At 53.3% G+C, this 23,696-nt stretch overlaps 1 protein-coding gene across 1 annotated transcript in view; it reads right to left on the minus strand.

Annotated features, from left to right (window-relative positions):
• Positions 1–4,036: 4,036 nt before the first annotated feature.
• The window catches only part of PTPRF (protein tyrosine phosphatase receptor type F), a gene marked incomplete at its 3' end in the record, with an annotated part of 217,628 nt that continues 197,968 nt past the window's right edge, over positions 4,037–23,696 (minus strand). Inside the window, exons 21-32 of the mRNA XM_079535358.1 lie at positions 22,072–22,169; positions 17,524–17,647; positions 16,124–16,299; positions 11,888–12,007; positions 11,322–11,476; positions 9,760–10,045; positions 8,119–8,297; positions 5,781–5,907; positions 5,471–5,596; positions 4,917–5,071; positions 4,361–4,496; positions 4,037–4,105 (exon numbers count right to left, since the gene is read on the minus strand). Coding sequence (XP_079391484.1) covers positions 4,037–4,105; positions 4,361–4,496; positions 4,917–5,071; positions 5,471–5,596; positions 5,781–5,907; positions 8,119–8,297; positions 9,760–10,045; positions 11,322–11,476; positions 11,888–12,007; positions 16,124–16,299; positions 17,524–17,647; positions 22,072–22,169 — 1,751 coding nt within the window. The remainder of the gene's footprint in view (positions 4,106–4,360; positions 4,497–4,916; positions 5,072–5,470; positions 5,597–5,780; positions 5,908–8,118; positions 8,298–9,759; positions 10,046–11,321; positions 11,477–11,887; positions 12,008–16,123; positions 16,300–17,523; positions 17,648–22,071; positions 22,170–23,696) is intronic.

The following is a 23,696-nucleotide window of genomic DNA, read 5'->3' on the forward strand; positions in this document are numbered from 1 at the left end:
GAGGCCGGGAGAGGGGCGGTTGCTAGGCGGACTGTGGGCGGCCGAGGGCCGGACCGGAGGCCGTCGCTAGGGGGCGGCTGCTAGGGGGGCCGCGGCCTACTCGAGGCGGGCGTGCCGGGCCCGCTCCCCGTGCCCGGCCTGCGGCGCGCCCACCCGAAGCGGCTCAGCTGTCCTCGCAGACCGCGCTCGTGGGCCGGCTGCGTGTTTCTCCTCATACTATGATTCCCTTTGGTGTCTCGCTTACAGGCACCATCAACTTTGATTGGTGGGATCAGAATTCTCCCTGCTCTCAGACATGACCCAGGACAGAAGGAGAAGAAAGAAAAAAAGTATCTTGCTGGCAAACTGGAAACTTTACACATCCGAATGGCAGTGTTGCTGACAAGAAGAAAAGCCAGCACTGTGGGGGAAGAAGTTGCCAAGCAGAGATAAGGGCAGCTTTGCTTGGTGGTGCAGCTGCTGCTTTTCCCTGTTTGCCCTTGAAAACAAACAAATAAAAAAAAAAATGAGCCCCAAAAGGCAAGTTTGGGAGCAGTGTATTATTTAGCAGCGCTAGGAAGCAAGTCAAGCCTCAGCAGGGCTCACATAGCTCTCTTGTTATGGGTACCAATAGAATGAATAGAGATTAACAGGAGCACTGGAGCACCTCGGTGCCCATTAACTCACCTTTGGCTGGCTGCCATTTATCTGCTCTCCCACCTGCCAACCTGCTCACTTTCTGCAAATCTAGCCCTTTACAAAGCTTATCTGAGTGGGCATTAGGGCTACCGGCTAAAAGTAAGGAATGGAAAATTTTCACTAGGATAAAAACCCCAACACCACAGCATTAACAATCCAGATCCACTCCTCACTGCAAATGTGATCAGTCTGTAGGAGAGGTTCCAAAAGAAAGAGGCCAAATGCTTCCTTACTGCAGCATCTTGGGACAACTCTCAAGGTTTGAAGCATGATGAAGTCAGGCCGTTATCAAGAGAGGGAGCGACCTCAAACTGGTACTGTAGAAAATGGGACAATTCTGCCAGCCAGACTAAATTCTTTTTGGCCAGGGGAAGCTGAGAAATGCAGTGCCGAGCATTGGGCCTGGACAGCACAGCTCGTCTGCCTGGAGTACAGCAGTAGCCATTGTGCTGGGCCGAGGGTGGGCGTCATTGTCTGTCAGGGGTATGCGATTACAGTCATTTATTTTTTCCCCCTTTTTTTGTGAGATATACTGAGATAAATGGAAGTAAGTGCTAAAAGAGTAAGTGCTTTCAAACTGTTGTTTGTTCCCAATACAGTCCGTGCTGAGACGACGATTCTTTGTTGCTTCTCTTTTTACCCATGCCATCAGTACTGCCTGCCAAAAAGACACCTCACATGTGGCAAGCGGAGAAGTGGAGCCTGCAGTGCTGGTGAACTGGGAGTGTTCTCTGCCACTGTGTTTTCCTTGGGTTGGTTGTGAAGGGTTTGGACTAAGAACAAGGTATCAAAAGGGGAGAGGAGCCCCAGATGTTCTTGCAGGATACGCGTGCACTTAGAGAGGTTTCCTGGCAGCTGTTTTTTCCATTGACCGCAGTAGCAGCATTGGAAACCATCCATGGACTGATGGTTCATGCTGTGCATGTGGCATTGCCCAGTCAGTACTCAGCGAGCAGCACAGTGGTGTGGCAAAAGCATCATCAGCCGTAGTTCAGAGGCGCAGCCAAAGCATTCTTGCTGCAGCACAGGTGGGTGCTTGCTACCTGCTTTCCAACTGGCTGGCTTCCTAAAATGCAACAGTTAGCACAGCGTCTTTCTTCCCAAATGCAGCCAACAGGTGAGCAGGTGTGTGCTCAGCCACGTAGCACGACCATCCTGGGCCTTGGCAGCAATGCAAAGCAAAGCTCCCCGACGCCAGCGGTGCTGATGTGTGCCTGTGCACACACGCCTGTGCACGTGCTTTGCATCACAAGGACAAAGGTTTGCTTTGCCCTCAGATCTGCATCCTCAAGTGGAGTTGCCCCACAGTAGAGGGATGGGAGGGCTCCACCAGCCTCAGGTCACCCCTGGAGGAAGTGTTGGGTTTGCACCAGGTGGGCAAGTGGGAAACACTGGCTGACAGTCATATTTAGAGCAAGCACAGCCACACAAAGCTTGCCTGAAGTGGTTTCACACCTGAGCGTACTCCAGTACTGCTCTGCAGGCAGGGGCCAAGTGGTTTCACTGCTCAGCAGTACTTTGCACATGCAACTGTGCTCAGTACTGCAGAATGGCATTAGTGCAGCGTTGTCACAGAAGGTCCCCAAGCTCTCTGCTGGCACAGGTGCCCTGTGGGAAGGATGGGGCACCCATGGCTGCAAACTGCCTGCGGAAAGGGCCTCTCTGGCACCAGGCTGGGCAGTGTGCCCGTGCATCACAGAGGGACTCATCGCTTCTGCTTATTGCTGAAGAAACAGACAGCAAAGCCAGCTTGTATGAAACCCGATTATTCAAATTTATTAACATCAAGAATTATGCAATGATGCTGTAGATTTTTTTTTTTATTAACAAATAGAAAACAGACTGTATACAACAGTGACCCCTACAGCACTATGCATCCACAAGGTAAAAATGAATGTGTCCTCCAACATTACCAACCCTGGATTGCTGATTTCAACGTAGCTTGGATTCTTAACATTCGGAATACATGTGATAATACAATTAGATACCCTTCCACCACCTTTATTCATAACTCAATGCACTCGAAAGAGGGCTGCTCACTCTGTCTTTAGTGCAAGCGTGATATAATAAGGAGTATTAATATATAGTACCATTAAATTAAGTCCAGTAGTCTTGCCACATTGGTTCATTAGAACGTCCTGAAGTAGAGGAAAGTACAATATTCTAATGACTTTTAACATTTGCAGGATAGCAGAAATTATAGAGACACCCATCCTCTGAAGCCATGTGTGCTCCCCCTCCCCTTCCCTGCAATACCCTGCCTCCAGAGAGAGCCTGCTTGGCTCGGCTCTGGGAACAGCCGGGGTTGTGCTCCTTGTAAAATGCTCCAGTGCACTTCATTGGTGAGAAGTGACAGGACGGCGCTTGCACGCACAGAGCCGCGGGACTGACAGAAAGGGCCGTGTCTCGCTCCTACAGCCCGTCCCTGCGTGGGACCTGCTCGCTTCTCCTGCCCCCTTCCCAGCGAGACACAAAAAGAGGCTCCCAGGCCAGGAGCCCAGGATTTCGGGTCTCTCACAAACAAGGTGACGACAACTCACGTCATATCGGGATCTGCCAATACACGCGGTCACTGGATTGGTTTAACACGCATTGTAGTAGGACTGAACGGTTTCCAGCTGACAAATGGGACCGCCTCTCCAGCGACCCTACATGCCCTCCCAAACCTACTCAGGAATTAATGGGGGAAGGGAAAGGCTAAAAAAATAATTGGTAGCTTAGGTCCAGTTCCATGAAATTTCATATTCTACAGAGAATTAAAAAGCAGCCTAAGGGGAATGGAGCCGGGCAGGAACCACAAGCCAGCTGCTGCAAATTACCAAGGAAGCTGCACTAAAATGGGCAGAACCAGCAGTGACTGGGCTGAAATAAACATAGGGCAGTAAAAAATGTTAAAGCAAAAGGAAATTAAAAAAAAAAAACAACAAACAAACCCAACTCCCAAAAGTTTGGCGGGTCCAGTTCTGCCTCAGCAAAACATTAAGACTTGCAAAAAAATAAAAAATAAAAAGAGAGGAGATTATAAAAACCACTAGTAACTATTTTACATGTTTAAAAAAAAAGACCCCATTCCACCCACCTAAAGCCTCGCTGTGAAATGCAGTCGCGTGAGAGAGGGCGAGAGATGCGTATGAGCAGAAATGCAGCCAGAGACTGGAAATGCTTTTGGAGTTGGATTCCCTCGTTTGGCGCTGGGGCGAAGTTCCTAAATGCCGTGGTCAGAACTGGTTGGCATGGAGGTCTGCTGCCTGGGCAGCACCTCGGTCTGTACAGAAGGACTGAGGAATGGGCGGCTCTGGCTCAGAGGGATCCGTCTCCACTCCTAGACATCCCCACCGCGACTGGAGGAAAGCACTAGTTACGTTGCATAGTGGTCAAAGCTGCCGAGATACTCCAGTGCCGCTCTGTAGCACAGCTGGTACTGGTCCTGCAAGGCAATGAGGAGAGAAGCGTGAGGCCAGATTGGATGGGGCCCCGGGCAGCCTGGTCTAGCATTAAATAGGGAGGCTGGTGGCCCTGCATGTGGCAGGGGGGTTGGAGATCCATGATCCTTGAGGTCCCTTCCAACCCTGGCCATTCTGTGATTCTGTGAGAAGTGGGGATGCAGGAACGTCATCCCGAGATGCTGGCTCCCCTCCCTTTTCCACAGATCTCCCAGCACTCAGGGCGGCAGGGCACTCACCTCTGTCTGCACCATGGCCGGCCGCTGCGTCCGCAAAGTCTTCACCGTCTGGAACATGTCCACCACCCCCTCGTAGCGCATCCTCTCCAGCACGATGCTCAGTGTGATGAACACGCCTGTGCGCCCGACCCCAGCGCTGTGCAGAGGGAGCAGGAGGTGAAGTTAGAGACCTACCAGCCTCAGTGAGAGCTGCCCACCCTGCACTGTTCCTTGGAGCAGTGCCAGTATGCCCAGCCAAGTGGGGCCAAGAGAGGCTACAGGGACACTGCCAGCCAGAAGTGCCCTGTCAGCCTCATGGGGGACCACAGATTCTGTCTTTCTGGATCAAGCACCATCCCCTGACCAAGAATTCTTCTAAGGAACTTCACATCAGAAGCAGCAGGGCGCTGCCTTGATCTCATCTGGCAGAAATGCTGTCAATGACATCCAGGGATAACACCTCCTCGTCCCCTGCTTGCCTCTTGCAGCGTGCAGCTGCCAGGTTCAGCAAGGAAGGGGTTATCTCCATGAGTTCTCTGCTGCAGGCAGAAGTGGGTGCTGCCCTGTCCCCACTCACCTGCAGTGCACCGTGATGGGCCCGTCCTGCCCAAACTGCTCCTTGGTCTTGTGCACCTGCCCGATGAAGTCGATGAAGCCCTCTCCTGTCTTTGGCACTCCCTGCTCAGGCCAGTCTGTGAACTGGAACTGGCGGATGGTCCGTGACTGGCCATCCTGTGGGGACAGGGTTGTTACATGGAAACCATAGGTAAGGGGACAGTGAGATGTGCTTGCTTTGCTTCCCTTTGTTCTGGTAACTTGCTCCCTGACCCCTCTGCTCCCATTTTGGGCCCAGCTCTAGGGGATCCTATGTTAAACCCTGGCCTATATGTGCAGTGCAGGCAAGGCAGGACCTGGTATTAATAGAGATCGATGAGCTGCTCACAGGAGCCAACACAGCTGGCAAGGAAGGAACTTGCGGTGAGAGCAGTGGCAAGTATGGGCAGTGGCCCCTCCTGCTGCAGTGTTAAGCAGCTCCTTGCTTTCCGGTCCCTCCTGGAGCTGCTGCTTTCTCCCCTCATTGCCCAGGGCTGGCAGAAGCATAGGAGACAGGAAGCCAGAAGGGACACTCACCCTGGCATCTGTGACTTTGAACTCCCGGAGGATGTACTGCGGCATGTTGTACTCTGCCATGGGGTCAACCACGAAGTACTGGTAACGGGCAGAGCGCTCTGCGGGCCAGTACTGATGGCACTTCTCCTGTGGGTGAGGAGCACGGTGAGATGTTAGCACCGACACACTGCTGTTCCTCCCTCCCACTCCCTGGGCAGTGGGAGCACAGGGCCATGGGACACCCCAGGAGGGTGGCCTGGAGCAGCCGGTGCTGGGGTCAGACCGAAGTGACACCCACACAGCCCCTTTGTCCCCCACGCAGGATTCATACCCGGCCCATCTCACGCAGCTTTGTCAACATCACCACGATGGTGGAGTTGTGCTCCCAGAGCATTCGCCAGAAATCCTCTGTGGTCTCGGCCAGTGGTCCCTGTGTGGCGATGTAGGCCTTTTGCTGCCTGCAACAAACAGATGGTGCTCAGAGCAGCCTTGGGAGAGCTAGAGGCAGGGCCCTGTGCTGCAGGGCTGACAACGCAGCTGCGGGACACCAAGAGATGGATCTCCAGGACTGGCTATAAGTACCATGGGAAGGATAAGCCTGCCCAGCTCGTGTCTGCTGGGAGCTCCTCACACATGCAAAAGGCAGCTCCAGGCACAGGATCCAGAAAAGCTGCTGGTCCCTCCCAGGTGACTGACTGCAGCACCCAGCTGTCCTCCCATTGCACGGGAAGGCTCAGAGCAAATGAATCAGGTCACCCTGATCACACACACCAGCTAGTAATTAGGGCAGTGTGGAAACCAATACCATTTTGCAACATTTTTAGAGGCTTCCAAAGTTGTCTGCTGTTCCAAGAGAGCATCTTGTAAAGCACCCTGCATGAAGGCAGTTCCTGTGACCTGTGTTACTTCCCCATCCCCAATGAAAGCTGACCACGCTCTGTCCTGCTCTCCCAAACCCTCCTGGCTCACTTCTGCAGCTATTAGGACCACACACACTGCAGCTTCAGCCACACAGCTTTGTGCTGATGGAACAAAGCAGCACTGATTGCTTTCCAGCCAGTCTTGAGGATGAGGCAACATCCCTACCAAAATGAGATTTGGGCACTTGCCAGTAGTGCCAGCCCCAAACGGCTGCTTTCCCTGCGAGCCTCCTGCCATTTCTCTGCCACACTGTGCCCAGTGCCAGCAGATAGCACAGCCACTGCAGCCCCAAAGGATGTCACAGCATTGCATTGGAGCTGGGAGAACAGTGAGTGGGGCACAGCCAGGTCAGTTTAAAGGATCTGGTGATCCTGAGAAGGGCCAGCTCTGACATGCTGGCTCATTGGTTTGTGAGTGCCCAGCGTGGCATGCTGTGCTGCCCATGTGGCTGCATAGCAGCAGGTCCCTGGGCCAGCTGCACCACTGCAGGGTGCTGGAGCCCGTGGGATGAGGGACAGCATCTGCCCACCATGTGCCTCAGCTCCCTGCCAGCTCTCCAAGTTAATGAGCAGCAGGATAGCTGTAATATGCAGGATGAAGACAGGGGCTGCCTCGAGGTGGATTTATATGGCGTCATAAAAAGCAGGGAGTGGGGGTGCATGTTGAAACAGAAGAGCTAATAAAGATGCAGCATCAGGGATGTCTGCAGGACCTTGGGCCAACCGATCTCTTTGGTTAACACTAAGGAAGACTGCTCTGTTCAAATGAAAGGACAGGAAGAGTTAACAGTGCTCTTTAGGGATGGGGTAGGTAGCACATGAAATGGCACCACCTGCTGTGCTGGCATCCCTCTGCATGGCACCAGTGAGTGGCAAAGTCAGCATCACTCTTGATCAGCTGTGGCACAGCAGCTGCCAGACACCTGATATCTGTTCCCTTGGCACTGCTTGTTGCTCCTGGGAGATCACCAGCCCACAAGCAGCGTTTGGGCAAAGTCACACTGGAGAGAGACCAGGCCACATCCATCACTGCATTATTCACTGCTGTGCTGGATGAGCCTACTGCAATGCTGCAGAGATAGCAGGAGGGAGTCCTGTAAGTGTGTCACTGGGATTTGGCCTGGATTATCATCTGAGGACTTGCTGAGAAGGAGACTTGGCCACTGGGCTGTCTTCCTGCATTCTCCTGGCACTTAGCATTTGAGAAAGTGATGCCAGCTGTAAGTATCATTGCCCTGCCAGATCTCAGTTTGTGCTTTCTAAGAGGGATCCTGGGGAGCAGAACCTGGTGATATGCACCCCAGTGTCCCTGCCTGAGGATCCAAACTCCCTAGAGTCAAGACTGGGTGAATGAGCCCTGGGCTCCTGCACAGATCAGCCACACAATGCAAGAACGCTGCTATCTCTGTTTGCTAGCAAAGGGCTGCAAATCTGCATTACATACTGCAGAAATAAAATACAAGCCAAGAGATGCCTACCAGAAGGTCCTGTAACTACCGCACATGAGCCAGCTAGCACAGGCTCATGCCTGAGCCATGTGGACATCTGTCTATAGCAAAACAAACAAGCCAGGCAGCTCTCACTCACTAGCAGTCTTCACGCACTGTAACTATATGCGTGAAGCATCTGCAAGGATGGACAGAGATAAAATGCAGCAAAATGGTCCCCAGACTGCTTCCAGGTAGCCAGGATCAATCCTTGGCAAAGAGGGGAAGGCAGCTCTGCCCAGGTGCCCTAAGTGGCCCTTACCTGTACCCATCGATGAAACTGGCGTTGATGTAATCAGAGCCCTCGACACCCCGGATGGGCTGCAGGCAGACTCTCGTCAGCTCGTATGGCATGATGTTCACGAGGCGGTTCTTGAATTTGTTGCACGGGAGGTTGGCACTGATGAAACGTGAGGTATGTGCTTTAGAGTTGGCCAGCAGCTGAAAGAGGAGGAGAGAAGTCAGACCCTGCTGGGCATACAGCAGTCTGGGCTAAAACTGGGACCCTGGCAGTGGGGCAGGCAGGAGCTCTGGGCATTTATCCATGGTCCCTCCTCTCACTGAGGCCATCCCTTGGGGACCAGATCCTTCCAGCAGCAGCGGTTCCCTTCCAGTGAGCACTGAAGGGAAATTACTGATGCATACCTGAAGATGCACACAGTGGAGCTGAGACCCACCCCAGCTATCTGACCCACAAAGGACCAGGATATGAAGCCATGCACCTCGCTGAACCAGGGACATGCACTTGGTGGCATCAGGAAAGGAAGGCTTTCCTGCAGCATCCCATTGTTTACTTCTCACCCCAGAAGAACCCAAGAAAAATGCAAGAACTGTGATGTATTCAGGCAAAGAAGATCTATTCTGGGTTACTGCGAGACATTTTATGGTTCTCTTTGAGCCCTGTAAATTGGAGTCATGGAAAATGTATTATTTAGATATGCTGGCAGAGACGTTGAAACAGAAGTCTTTTTTTTCCTTTATTTTCCTCTTTCCAAGACTCCCCCAGCAGCCCCAGAGCCACCGTTGTCTCTGTGTGTGGCAGCAGCTGGTCCTTGGCTCACTGCAAGAGGAAAAGGTCCTCTTTGGGAAGTGATGCAGACCCCAGAACAGAGCTGATCGGCTTTTCCTAATTTATGCAGAAAGTCAGTATTTTGCCTCTCTTGCTCCTCTGTCATTTGGTAGGAATTCCCAGGGTGAAGCTGTATTGCTGCAGTTCATTTCAAAGCCTGCATGGTCTGCTACCTCCCTGCACGAACCATAATCTCCTGCATGAGTTCACTGGACTAATGTACGTCACCTGAGAACATGGGCGCTTACCAAGGCTCATTTCCTTCTCCAAGGCTGCAATAAATATTTGCAGCAGGCAGTTACAAATACAGATAGCAAAATGTGGGCATGGCTTCTTAAAAAGAAGTTTTAAAACTCTGCTTCACCAATTCTGAACACTGAAGCTTGGTGTCTAGGTGGTTAAAAAATAACAGAGCTCAGCATTGAAGAAATGAGGCTATAAACGTCTCACATATTTAAATTGGAGCTGTTTCCAGACAAGTTGTTCACAGTAACATCAATTATCACTAACACGATCTGCATCTGATTTCAGATGCAGCTCCTGCTGCACAGTGAACCTAGAGCAGAACGCGCTGCTGAGAACTGTGCATCCATCTGCCTTTTATATTCTCCCCAGAAGCTGCCAATCCAGGGGGGACCGTGGCCGACACAAGCTTTACAATTCAAATGTACTTTAAAATCACTGCGTACCTGGTTTAGAAACACACAAAAGAATAAGTGCCTGTAATGAGCCACGTCTCTGCTCTCCCAGCCCCTGGACGAGTGTTTTGGTGGGGCTGTGAGGGCAGGGAAGGCTGTGAGGCCCTGGGGAAGGGACGATGGGGCTGTCACCAACCTTGAATTCCAGCTCCATCGCAGTGACGCTCTCTCCTGGAGGCACCTGGGTCAGTTTCTGGATGTGAGCGAAGAGATTGCGTGCAGGCACCTCGGTATTGCCACACGTGGCTGCCTCCAGCAGGGCCTCATGGATGAAGATGTACTGGTCCTCTGTCTGCACCATGTAGTTGCGCTGTGAGCGCATGCACGTCACGTGCCCATAGATGTCCACGGTCTTCTCATGCTTCATCCTCTCCAGCATGGCATCAATGACAATGAAGCAACCAGTTCGGCCCACGCCAGCGCTGCGGGAACAAAGCACGCGGCCTGAGATGATGCTGAGTCCTACGGACGCTGGGCAAGCTCTGCTCTCATTTAGCAGAGCTTCTGGCCCTACAGTGCAGGCTAATGAGCTGAGCCCCAACAAGAGCTGACAGGAGAAGTAGCATGGGAAGGTGTGAGAGGATGCTCAGCCCTTCTGCTGCGCTCCTTGGCCAGAAGGAGCACAAAGGACGCTGCTGCTGGTGGAATGATGAAAGGAGAAATGTGTTTAACAGCCAGGAGAGCAACAACATATGTGTGCATGGAGTTGGAAAACCTGAAGTCCAAGCTGGGCTCCAGCACCAGGGAAGCCCATAAATCTCAAGCCTGCTTGTTTCCTAACCTGGGTGACTGTTTCCTAAGCCATAAAACAAGGACAGTCAGACCTGGAGGGGAAAGCAGAAAGGTGAGTTTATGCATTTCTGTGCTGAGCTCCCTGCTCAAAAACTGGGCACTTCTCTGCATCTGTTGTAAGGGCAGCAGCAACCTCAAAACTGCTCACCCAGAGAGCACCCCAAACACAAGACAAGACACGCTGTCCTGACATGGTGGCTGTCCTGACATGGTGATGTGTAAACATGGGCAGAGGTATGGAGCCAGATATTTCCTCATTTATGGTGCAAATCAGATCCTTAACAGGGCTTTAATACAGCTTGTTTGTGTGTTAATTATACCCCACTCCCATCTGAAACAGAGCATGAAAGGAGAGCATTAAGTACTGCTGATAAGGCGTACACCGGAACAGCAATGATGGAGTGGTTTGTTCAGTAATAGTCTCCACTTGGCTGGTAGAGATAAATCTTGCCTGGATGGGATGCCGAGTCTTAGCAGACTAATATTTTCCCTTAAGGAGCTCTCTTTCTACCCTGCTAGAGGGCTTGACTGTAAATACTATACGTGAATGTTGGCACAGGTCACTGCATGCACGTCTGTCAGTGATGTGCTTCTGAACGGTACCACCTACTTATACTGGGCTCAGAACATTTCATTTTTAAACTGCTTGCATTTTTGCAGGAAAGATGTGTTCTGAGATCGTACAGCAGCACTGTTTTGCCTGAAGTAGCAGAAGCAATACAAACTTCACCACCGCATGGCTGCTTCTAATTGCTGAGCTGTTCCCCTCCCAAGCACACAGAGCAGGTCACACTGCTGTGAAACCTTCCTGCTGGAGCAGGAGATGCCACTTCTGGCTGGAAAGGTCACAGCTCCTCCAGGAGCAGACAGATGCCCAAGCGCAGCTTTGTGAATGCACTGTCCTACCTGCAGTGGACAACCATAGGCCCAGCATCAGGTGGGTTGCAAGCCTTGACCCGCCGCAGGAAAGCGAGGATCGGGGTGGGATACTCTGGGACCCCGTGATCAGGCCACGCCATGAACTGGAACTGTCGCAGCTCTCGCTTCTCGCTGGAGCCGTTCTGTTGAGGACAAAGAGAAGTGTTGTGTGAGGACAGTTTCAGCCTAGGAGGGGAACACACTGATGTGCCTGCACAGCCACAGCCCGATGTGAACCAGGCACAGAGGGGCTGCAGCACGTTCCCCTGTGCCATGACTCCCTGGGCTGCAGAGGCTGCCCCGCTCATGCTGCTGGCATGAGCGATCTCTGCAGCAACGGAGCAAGACCAGCTGGGCAAGGGCCGGGGACCAGATGCCTTCCTGGGGTGTGAGTGGATCCCCAGAGCTGCAAAGCCTGTTTGCACTGCTGTGACACACTGCTGCTGGCGCTGCCCCCAGGGGTTTCCAGACACCAATGAGGTTTGAGCACCAGCCTCCGCCTGGGGCTGTGCCTGGAGTTGTGCTGCACCCCGCAGCCCCTGTCAGCGCCATACCTTGTACAGGGCAAAGGTTCGGACTGTGTAGGTCGCCAGCTCAACGGTGTCCAGCAGTGTGACCTGGATCATCCCATAGGTTTCCGTACCCCGGCTTGGCCAGTACTGGTCACACTTCACCTGCGAGGAGAAGAAGAGGAAAGGTCAGTGTTTGGCCACTGGGTGAGGAACAGGGAAGGGTGAAGGTAGAAGAGAGGTACTGTCCAGCTGGTCCCAAACACCCAGATTTCCTCCTGGAGTGCCCAGTCCCTGGCAGAGAGGCAGCACACCCTTGGCTCCTTTTCACCAGATTTATACTCAAAGGGGGGACTTTTCTCTGATTGGAAGCAGCGCAGGGGGCCAGCAATGAAGACAACACAGCAGTGACTTGTGCCTGCTGTCATTTCTCCTTTTGCCTCCTCTTTGGGAAGGTGGGGGCCTCTGAGGCTGTGCATGCAGCATCCCCTGCTTGGGGAGGTGGCAGCTGCAGCGGCAGGAAGAGCTGCTGGCACACAGCTGCACGTGGTTATCCTGGGGAAGTCTACGCTCAATTGACAGCTGGAGTGATGGAGACGCAGCCTGCATCCTCACCCAAGTGCCTTCAGCATCTCTGAGCAATGGCAGCCTACCTTCCTGGTAGTTGGAGCACACCTCCATCTCCCTGGTGCACAGAAACTACTTTGCGGCAAGGCACAGATGCAAGCTCAGACACACACACAGCTTGTCCTCCCTCTGTGAGAAGATGCAGACTGTGGCAAAACCATTCACTCAATCCCCTCCTGCAGGCGGCACGGTCCCACCACACTGCTGCTCCCTCTGCCCTGCAGTATCCTTCCTCTCCTCCTCCCCAGCCTGCAGCCAGAGCTGCTGTTCCCAGCTCCTGTTGGCACAGAGCCCTAACACACTCTCAGGGATGTGCCCTCCCACTCCTTCATCTCTCTGTGACTCTCTCCCTGTTCACCTGCTGATGCCCTCCTCCTCCTCCACTATTCACAGCTCAGCATTTGCAAAGTGCTCCTCCAGCTCTGTGGTCTCCATCCCCAAGCTCCCTAATGTAATTTGGTGCCCTGAGCTCCCTCCCACAGCGTGCAGCACCCGGCTGCAGGCAGGAGGGCTCCATTCCCACCCGCATGCACCGCACTGAGAATGGCTGCCTGCCCCAAGAGAGAGGAGTGAATGGAAGAGCATCTCTGCTTGTCAGGGAGTAGTAAACTTCATTATTAGCTGAGTGTGTTTACAGGGGAATGTGTGGGAAGAGAAACAACTGGCTTAATTAGAAATCAATGAACTTCTGCTTTTTAATTGAAGGTGCTTTAAGCAGGTGGGGTTCTGCTCTCCTGCTGCAGGAGCAATACAGCCCAGGCTCAGAGGGACACATCTACCCTCACTCCTGGGGTGGCTCTCAGGGTGCCCTGCCCTGGCAGAAGTGCCTGTCCCAAGGCTGCCCCATGGGTGCTGGCACACCCTGCCGTTCAGCCACTTGAGAGTCCCTCTCCCAGCCTGGGGACAGAGCAGCAACCTGCGAGCACTGTGCCAGCCTGTCCCTCAATACAGTGTGCAGGGGATGCTGCAGGTGAGTGGCACAGTGCATCCCCACGTCTGACCCGCACCACGAGGACAGCGGTCCCATGCTGCCATCCACATGCTGCACACCACGTGTGCTCGAGCACAAAACAAACTTCAGAGGAGTTCCCTGCGAGGGATAATAGCAGCGCCTGGGCTAGTAATTGAAAATTATTTATTCATGACCAGATAAGAGTCAGTCACATTTTCTGCCAAATTTACCCATAATGTTTATGCCCCATTTTCAAGCTCTGTAAATTTTATGCTGAAACCGATGCGCTGTGGCACTAAAGCAGATAAGAGATGTTTTCTTCTGGCAGCACTTGCTTCTCATTAACTTAAGGAGCACGGTAATATCCTGAACAGCCACTTATTGCAGCTTTGCTGAGTGGTTCCTGGCCCTCCCCTTTGATGCCCTGTGCCCGAGAACAGCCGGGCACCTCTCAGCTCTCAGTGTGGCGAGCTCCAGCTGGCATCGCTGCCCGTGGCTTCCTGCCCTGGATCCCTCTGCCTGGAGACAAAGCACCAGGTGGGGCTGCACTCTAGGGATGCACTCAATGCTGGGACAGGAGATCTCCCCTCCTTCTGCTCTGCTGCACTTCTGGGGATAGCCCAGGGTGGGAGGAACCCTGCTTTAATGCTGCTCTCGTGCAGCTGGGACACGGCGCGCTCACAGCTCCGGGAGAGCTAATCTATGATGTGTGTTTCTGAACTGCCACTGAATGATTCTGAAACTGATTGTAAAGCTTTGAAGGTAGCTAAATTGCACAATTCAGCCATTTTTATCCTTTATGTGCTTCCCGCTTTGTGAAAACATGAAAAAGGGAGGATGATTTGGACCATCAAGCCAGCTGAAATTGCAGACCATAAAAGCTGATGCTCTTTAAAGATTTTTTTCTCCCCTGCAGCTTGGGAGCCCTTTAAAGCAGTGTCACCCCACAGGGCTGCAAAGCTAGTGCTGGTGCCGGGAAGCTTATCTACAGGCAGCAGTGCTGAGGGTGCCTCACCACATGGCCCCATGGCTGAAGATAGCCCTGTGTCTGAGACTTGCAATGAAGGTCACCCGTGGGTAAGGTCATGAGGTGACCATGCCTGGAGCAGAGCCCCCTGGCAGCACACCCAGCCATACAGGAAGCCTGCAGCCTCCACCAGGGCTCCGGTCACCCCCTGCCCACAGTGGGACCTCGTCCTGTCACCAGAGCCCGTCCCTGCTGCACACACCAGGAGCAGGACAGAAACCAGCACTGCAGGAGGTAATTATGGGATGACACGATGGGAGTGTGCTGGGGGGGAGATAATGCACAGCTCAGTAGCACAGACGTGTCAGGCAAAGAGAAGTGCCAGTGGAGTCACAGGGAACCCGTTATCTCAGAGAAACATACACCGTGGAGTGCCTTCCCTTAACCAAGCAGCCCAGAAGCTGAGTAAGTCAGGACTCCGGGCACAGATTTGCTTGGCAACCTACAAGGGTTTTCCTCTCACTTCAAACATATGCTCCACCACTGAAATGCTACTACACAAAACAAGTCCCTGTATGACCTGTGCTGCAGGGAGTGGCCATCTGCACCTTCAGACCCCACTGAGCTCAGAGCCTGGTGTGCTCCCCTGCCTGCTGGGGCAGCACACAGCCAAGCTAGACCACTCAGAGGCAGCTCCTGTCCAACGAGCGCTGCTTTCCCCTGCAGGCAGCAGGGCATCTGCTGAGCTGGGGAAGCCTGTGAACAAAGCCTATTTTTGTACAGGCAGGAAAAGCAGATCTGTTTTGCCATGGTGATCTGTTGCTCCAGCTGCTTCCTCACAGCCAGAGTGGGCTGGGACACCCTTGTGAGCAATTCGGCACTGAAGCTTTGAAATGGAGGAGAGCATGTGGGCAAAAGTTTCTAGTGAACCCAAACTTGACAGCTTCTGCTTCTCAAGAAGGATCTTATTGGGCTAAAAATAGCCAATGCTTCATAGCTTGAGCACACAGCCCCTTCTCCTGCTGTTGGCATGGCAACACTAAAATATTCCGCAAGCACAAATGCTCACCACTAAAATTTTTACAATTTGGAACAAGAGGAGCTGCCTCTTGCTCAGGCAGGCTGTGCCCAAAGGGTGCATCAGAGTGTGGGAGCTCTCTGGTCACAGCTTATCAACTCCTGCCTCAGGGCTGAACAAGGATTCTATCGTGAGCCCCATCTGCAGCGAGGGCTCTGCTCCGCTCCTTCCCCTCTGCCTCGCATCCTCCCCATGGTCTGCAGGCAGCTTTGCATTTATTACATCAGAATATCTAATACTGGCAGCACGAGTCCAGCGTTTATACATATTGTCATTGGACAAAGCACAAATCAGCTTTCCTGTTGCAATGAGACCCTGCCGCTCCCCTGCATCGCCAGGAACCTGCCAGGCTGCGGGATGCTGCCAACACCGCCTGCCCAACGCCACTCCCAGCTCCTGGGACTGTCAGCACTCCCCATGGCACAGCTTTCCTCTCTGTGATGCGGGCAGGGAAGGGCTGGGTGCACATGCAGACATGCAGGCAAAGCTATCGAACAGCACGGCGACAGGAGGGTCTGCCACCCCTCTGCCCCACCACGAGATGCTCACAGGACTCTTATGGCCGGTGGTGCTGGGGGACCTGCGCTTCCTGGGCTGTACATTGCTCCATCCTTCTCTCCTGCCCACACCAGAATATAGAGGAAGCGCACACTGTACCCTGGACTTCTCCTCCAGCCTGGTCATCATGACGATCGTTGCTGTTCTCTGCTCCCACACCATTCTCCAGAAGTCGCTGAGGGTTTCAGGCAGAGGTCCCTGTGTGGCGATGTAGGCGTTCTGCTTCCGATAGCCGTCGATGTAATTGGCATTGATGTAATCACTGCCTGGAACCCCTGAGGAGGAAGAAGGCAAAGTTACTCCAGAGACAGAGTGTGACCCTGTGCCTATCATTCTTCTAGGTCCCGTGGGCAGGCAAAGAGGCTGGCACATTCACTGGGTTCTGAACAAGGTTCTGTTACAGGATGATTCCAGAATCTCTCCCTGCAAAGGACAGGGATGGTGCCTGAACAAAGAAGAACCCTTTGCAACTACCACATTAATGCAACAATCAGGCAGTACCAAAGCAGAGAGACAGCTGCCAGCCGCACACAAAGGGAAGTTCACAGGCAGGAATATTAAGGAGCTCGTTTGGCCCCAAGCAACTGATTGAAATAATTGTCTTAAATTCACCAGCTATTTGCTACAGTGCTGCAGCACCTTTTAGCATTGAGGCCACTAACAAGGGATGTTGGGCAAAGGATGTCCTCATGCCTCTTCTACAGCAGCACCCCAGAACCAGAGGCCTTCCTCCACAACTCGACTACTCCTCAGGGTCAGGCCCCCACTGGCGGAGGCTGCTCCGGCCGTTATCCTGCCTCCATCACCTCGAGGAAAGGACTTTCTTGTAAAGGCTTTTAAATTGCAAACGCACAGTTGCTAAAATGAATGTGCCAAAGCAGGGGCCTGGAGCTGTATTTCCCAAACTTGCTCAGCATGGGCTGTGGGGAGAAAAAGCAGCAGGAATCTTCTTGTCCCAAAAGGAGAGTGCATCTGCATTTCATTAGAGGTAGGAAACAAAGCTGGGAGTGCTCCCATTCACCCCTTTGTCTAGGGCAGTGTTTTCCTGCAGGTCCTGACAGCCTCCGGCAGAACAAAGGCTATGGGCAAATGGCAGCAGCTGGAGCGCAGCCCCTCACAGGGCTGGGACCTGGCAGAGCTCTCCAACATGGCTCCCAGGATGGCAGCCACCACCAGCAGCAACGGTATCACGCTGGCAATGAGAATTCCTCCATATTCCTATCCCACAGTTGCCTAACTGAAGGGTTTGCCTGTGATCCCTGCGCCAAGCCTCCACATCACTGCTGCTTAAAGGTCCTGCTGTGTGGGACCAATTGGATCCCTCCTTCTCCCCCAGAGAATCAGTGGTGCATTAGCATTAGAAAAGCCACTTCCATCCCAAGAAAAAGGATGCAGGAGACTGCAGGGCCACCTGTATGCAAAGCCAGAACAAGTGATGGCCCCCTGCTATTGCCAGGCTCAGCCACATGCTGGGATGTCCGCCCCAGAGTCACTCTTACCATCGATGGAGGTCAGGATGACACGGGAGTGATCGTAGGCGATTACGTTTGCATAGCGGTTTTTCGGTTTGTTCACTTCCAGGTTGGAGTTCTCCCAGGTGAACTGCTGCCCAGGATCGATGGACTGCGGAGAGAGGAGGGAGGGAGGGAGGGAGGCAGCAGTGGTTACAGCAAAGTGGGATGGGATGCTGCAGCACACAGTGTTTTCCCAGGGCACCTGCAGTTCCCTGCACATCCCCCCCAGAACAGACACACCTTCCTGGGGTGTCCAAGCCAGACTGATAACCACAACTTAGTGTGGTCCCCAGTGGGACTTATCCCCAGGGACTGCATGCATAGCAGTCCCCGATGGCTGTGGATGTGCCTCCACCACTACCCTCGTGGTGTGCTCATCCTTTCCTCCAGATCGACCCGTCAGCAGAAATTTGGTCTCATGCCAGGGCTCCACAGAGATCTGACTGTGCAGTTCTTGACCCAGCGGTTTTATTAGATCTTGAACTGCAGTCTGCTGAAATACAGTGACCCCTGGGTATCTCATGCCCCAGGAGCTCTGGGTATTAGTGTCCTGCAACAGAGCCTGTAAGCTTATGCCAGGGAATAGTCATGAAAATTGATAGGTTACTGTTCACTGCTCCAGCTACTTATGCAATGTAAACATCTCCCGTTTGAGTTAATAAGAGTGACAAGGAGCTATAAACCTGGAGAAGAGATGCAGTTATAAATCCTTCCTTAAGACCTGCATGCCACCTAGAAAGCACGCACTCCAACCCCACGGACACCCAACACTTCTCCTGGTGTGCCCACACCTTGGCACCTGTCCTGGCTCCTCCAAGGCCTGACAGCACCAGCAGCACTTTGCACACCCAGCACCAAGCCAGGCCATGGTCAGCTGTCCCCAGGCCACTGTCCTGCCCCTCAGCAGCAGGCGGAGAGCCCAGCACCAACGGAAACGCATGGGAGGATGTGACATCACAGCAACGCTAATAGGTAGTTTGGGAAATGTAGGATGTAAATAGACATTTCCAAATGGCAAGCCTGTAATTTTCTATTGTTAGCGTAATAAGCAGGCAGCAGCAGCAGCAGCAGCGCTCGGCAGCACTGTGGCAGGGATGGTGGTAGTGAGCTGGCATGCAGCTGTAAAGCCCACTGCCACGGCCCTGCAAGGCCTCTGCCCCAGCACAGGAGCCTCAGGGCCACAGCTCTGCGGCACTTCGCTTTGCAGTTGCTCTCACTTAGTCTTCAACTCAGTGCCAAAAGGCTGCGGGGCTCCCCGAGCGCTGGGTGCAGCATGCTTTGCCCAACAGCGTGCGTCCTGTGGGGTGGTGGGAAGGGTTTGTTCCTGGGGGAGCCCAGAGCCCCTAGAGCTGAGGAGCAGCACCAAGGTATTGCCATTAGGGTTAATTGCTTTGATGTGCAACGAGGATGTGCTGAAATGGTCTAATCATCATCAGCCTCTTCAGAGGGCAAACAGGTGAGAAAGTCAGAAGTAATACAGCACCTGAGTGAAAAGAGGGTCTAATTAAATACTCCTGCAAATTAGTGACTCATTTAGAAGTAAAATGATTTAATTTGAACTCTGGTGATGAATTAATGTACACCTGTTCCGCCCTTTAAAGTGAACAAATGAGTAAATAAACAGGAAGATGATGGGCTGCTTAGAGCAGGGCTGAAGCCCGTGACACAGAGTGGTGCTGGCAAGCCCTGTCCCATCACGAGGTGATGCTCTGCGGTCCCAACTCACAGCAGCACTTCCCTGTTCCCGCCTTGTTCCACACCCGCCTGGCACTGGGAGCTGCCCAGCTTCTTTCTTGGGCTCGCAGGAATCACTGCTTCATCCCAAATTTGATCAGAGTAATGCTTTCGACTCATCCTTCCTAGAAAGCAGAAGGGCCGGGAAACTGGAAGGAAATGAGCCAGGAGCAAACTTAAAAGCACCACGACTTTAGTTTTGCTTTGCTTTAAAGTGACAGGGGAGATGTAAGACATCAAGTGCAAATTAAGAAAAAGCCCAATTAGTAAAACTCCTCCTTCCCAGCATGGAAGTGCAAGGAGCAATCTCTCTGAAGCAGCTCAGGGACCCCTGCTGCTCCTGCCATCAACATAAAGACGGAGCCAGGCCACTGAAATGGGAATGGAAAAAGACTGTTTCCTCGATAGACTTGAGAGCACTTCACAAATGCCTAGAAAATGTTCCTGGGTGGCAGTTTGCCTCTCAGCTTCCTTGCACTGTGGACGAGTTGCCCCTTCTTCCTCAGTGCAGCTCCAGAACCCCTCCGTGCGCAGAGCCCCTCAGCTGCAGACATGGGCAGCGCCATGGGGCAGGGACAGCTTGGCTACCATTGGCCACCGTGGCTGTGACCCTGTGCTGCTCTGCAGCCCACGCTGCTGCTCAGGGGCACGGCTGGGGCAGGCTGTTAGTGCTTCATGGCCTCCAGTGAAATCAACCGCATTAGCACAGGCATTGACCGCTGTCAATCCACGCTACGTCTCAAATGAGGACATAATGCGCTCCTGAATCAATCGCTGGCAGCGTTTCAGCCTTATTATTCCCATTACTGGAACGTGAGCACTGTGTGCCTGCCAGGCCACTTCCCGAGTAGCCCATTAAATTCACTGTGTGCAGCTGCCCAGGTGCCCTCAGAGCCCTGCAGCAGCACCCTGGGGCTCACTAACCCCAGGGACTCCAGCACTGCTCTCTGGCAGAGGATGCTGCCTCTTGCTGGGGCTGCAGGGGTAGGAAATGCAATGTCCTTGGCTGCTGCAGGTGTGTTTGCACCACTGCAGGCTACCCCCAGCCCAGGGCAGGATCCTGCCCACATCTCCAGGCTGCAGCATGTGAAGGTGGCCCACAGGAGGAGCTCCAACACAGCCACAGCACTGCCATGGCTGTCGATAAATAATTAACAGCCTTGGTCTCCCTGCTCCTTATTTAATTCCATTAATCCCACACTGTAAATTCACTGCAGCTCTCACTGTACACTAAAAATGAAATATCCCCTGGTCACAGAACCACAGTATCACCAAGGTTGGAAAAGACCTCCAAACTCACCCAGTCCAAGCGTTCATTGGTACAGCTGGCAGGAACTGCTGCCAGGCCCTCACTGCCCCCCACCTACCAGCTCTGCAGCCGAGCCCCTCTGGTAGCACCACAGGAGCAGTGGGTCCAGCACGACCTCTAAGCACAGCTCCCTCCCAGCTCTGCAATCTCCATATCCCTGCTGCAGACCCCCAGCACTCATCCTGCCCTGCAGCCCTCCCAGCACAGCCCCAAGGGCAGCTGTTGCTGTGCCAAACACAGGGACAAGATGACAGCAGACTCACTGCACCGGCACTCCTCCCAGGTGACAACTGGGCTCTGCAAACCCAAGTTTCTTTTGCAGGTACCTCAAATGGGAAATGACTGTTCTGATGTGCACATGCCAATAAGGGGTAACCATTCCTGCTCTGGGCCCACCCCAGTGTCAAACACCCTATGAGCCTGTCATGTTCAGTGTAATTTCTAGCTGATGAGGAGTCAAACGCAGCAGAATCCAGAGGAAAAAAATTACATGCAACAATCAGCTACTTAATAGCTGCTTCAACATGAAAAGTACAACTGATTGGTGCTCTCAACCAGCCATGATACTCTAAAGAAAGAGAAATGAGAAGAGAGTGGCTCATGAAAACAGCTCAGAGAATTTTCTTAATGCTCATTTTTTTCCAAAACAGCTCCCACAGCTCAGCATTATGCTGCAGGCTCCCAATGGTGCCGAGCCAGCATGTGGTTGGGAGTGCCTGGGTGCTGCTGCATCCCCACTGCATGGCAAAGGCACAGCCTGGCTTAACCCTTCTGCTGCACTCCCAACTGAAGGCTCAAGGCAGACTGGTATGTCTGCACACCTTGGCATCCCAAGATGTGACAATGAGTGGATGCTCAGATCCAATCTGGACTAAAATGCAAAGGGACAGCAAAGTCCCCCCTCAGCACCTTGAAGCAAACACGAGCTCCATGCCTGCCTCAGATATATGCAGCTCACCCTCTGAGCCAGCCAGAATTCGTTCCTCTCCTTCTCAGCACAGAGATTTGCATTACCTTTCCTGGCATATCTAATCTTACCTCGTGGGCAAATGTTCTGATATCATCTCATTAATCAGTGCAGGTATTCAGTGGGAAGGGGCAGCCACAGGCACAGGCAGATCACGATTCTAACAGAAGTATTAACACCTGCAAAGGCCACTTCCCAAATTTATGCCCTCCTTAACGGCAGCGGAGGATTTATTTGTAAGTCCTCTACAGCTCAAGAGGGTCCTGCATGTGATCACATGGACACCAACTCCATTCGCTCCTATAGCCGCAAGCACATCGGATGCAGGCCGTGCTGCAGTGCATTCAGCCCTTTCCCTGCCCAAGCCGTGCTCTGACTGCTCACAGCACATTCCCACTGCTTGGGGCTGGCAGGGCTTACTGGCAGGCTCCCAGCCAGCTTCCAAGCACTGCCTGCAGCTCCCCAGCCCTCTCTGCTGGGGGTCTGAGCACAGTCCTGGCCAGCGCCGCTCTGCCGTGCTCACCTCGTACTCTTGGGAGAACTTGAGGCCATCGTTGGCCTTGAGCCGGTCGATGTTGTCGGCGAGGTCAGTCACGGGGATGGGCGGGTGGTCACGCATGCCTGCAGGTGCAACAGAAAGGGAGGGGAGGAGAAGGAATGGTTATAGCTCAGCACTGTGGGCAAGGGAACCGCAGCACAGCAAACCCGATGGGTGGGCGCGAGGCGGACACGTGTGACGATGTGAAGCGCTGGGCAGGATGGATGGGAGGTCGGCGAGATCATGCGGCACGCGCTCTGAGCACACAGTTCAGTGAAACAAAAAGAAAGGTGATGTGCAGAATGGGCATGACTGGGTGAGCATGCTCAGACAGTACAGCACTGGGCACCCAGAGCAGCCGAGCGGTGGGAACGGCCAAGGAGATGCTGTCAGTGTGATTCCTGGGCTCCCAGATGGGCTGGAGCTGGACGTAGGGTTCTCTGGTACTGCCACCGCCAAGGGTTGAAGCTGATCCTCCTGCCTACTCCTAACCATAGCACCAGCCTAAAAATCTCACTAGGCCTGTGGCATGAGAATTCCCTGAGAATGAATGAGCACAGCTGCTGAGTGGACAGAGCGTGTGTTCCCTGCGGAGCTGGGGAAGGTGGGAATGACCCCACGGAACAGAGTGGAGTCCCTTGGTCAGGGATTCCACAGGTCTCAGAGCTCAGCTCTGGGTGGATGGATTCAGAGCCCAACCATCGCAACATCTTTCCCTGCAGCTGAGATGCTGAACTGGCAGGAACGTAGCTGCGAAACACCTCATCCAAAACCTAGCTTATCCAGATCCCAAGGCTCGTGACTCCGTTGGCGGCTCTGTGGGTTTCCCAGAAACCCCACATGGGTAATAACGATTATTAATAGGCTGAAGCTGTTGATTCACACCCAGGAAGACAGGCTGGAGCATGGCCAGGAGCTTCTCCATTGCTCTGGAGCCTGAATGCTGCCACAGATGGCAGCAACAAGCCGCCGAGGTGATGGAGCAGTCCCTGGGCTGGGCATGTGCATTTTACGCAGCGGTGACAAGTCATTAGGTGATAACATGGAAGTGTCACTGCATATTACACCGCAGCCGCTGCACAGCAGGGCTCCCAACACCTCTGCCGAAGGCACCTGTCATTGCTGCACAAAGGCAAAACCCCATCCAGCACATTTGTCCTTCTACCAATTGACAGTGAAGGTCCACAGCTGGTCTGAGAGCACACGGACCTGGGGAAGGAAGAGCTCCTCTCTGCATTGTGCTGAGGCTCTCCTGTAGATGGTTCCCTGCTTGCTACTCTGCCCACTGGGATCTCATGCTTCGGTTTTTGTACACCCTGATATTGCTGCCAGAGCACAGAGGCTGCAGATCAGTAGCAGCCTTCACAGCACAGAGTCGTTGTGGGTGGGCAAGGAGAAGGGCATGGGAGCCGGGCAGAAGTGTGTGGCTGGAAGAAGAAATACAACTACAGCATGTAGTCATCCTGGTGTGGTCATATATGAAGCACAGCAGGTACTGCACCACAGAAGAGGAGGAAGAGGTAGACAGTATCCCATTATGGTGCATGTGGAACAAGAGCCACATACAGCACAGAGTAAAGCAGAAGGGATTGGTGGGGACTTGTGCACAC

Source organism: Tetrao urogallus (assembly GCF_951394365.1).
Source record: "Tetrao urogallus genome assembly, chromosome: 5".
Taxonomy (NCBI): Eukaryota; Metazoa; Chordata; class Aves; order Galliformes; family Phasianidae; genus Tetrao; species Tetrao urogallus.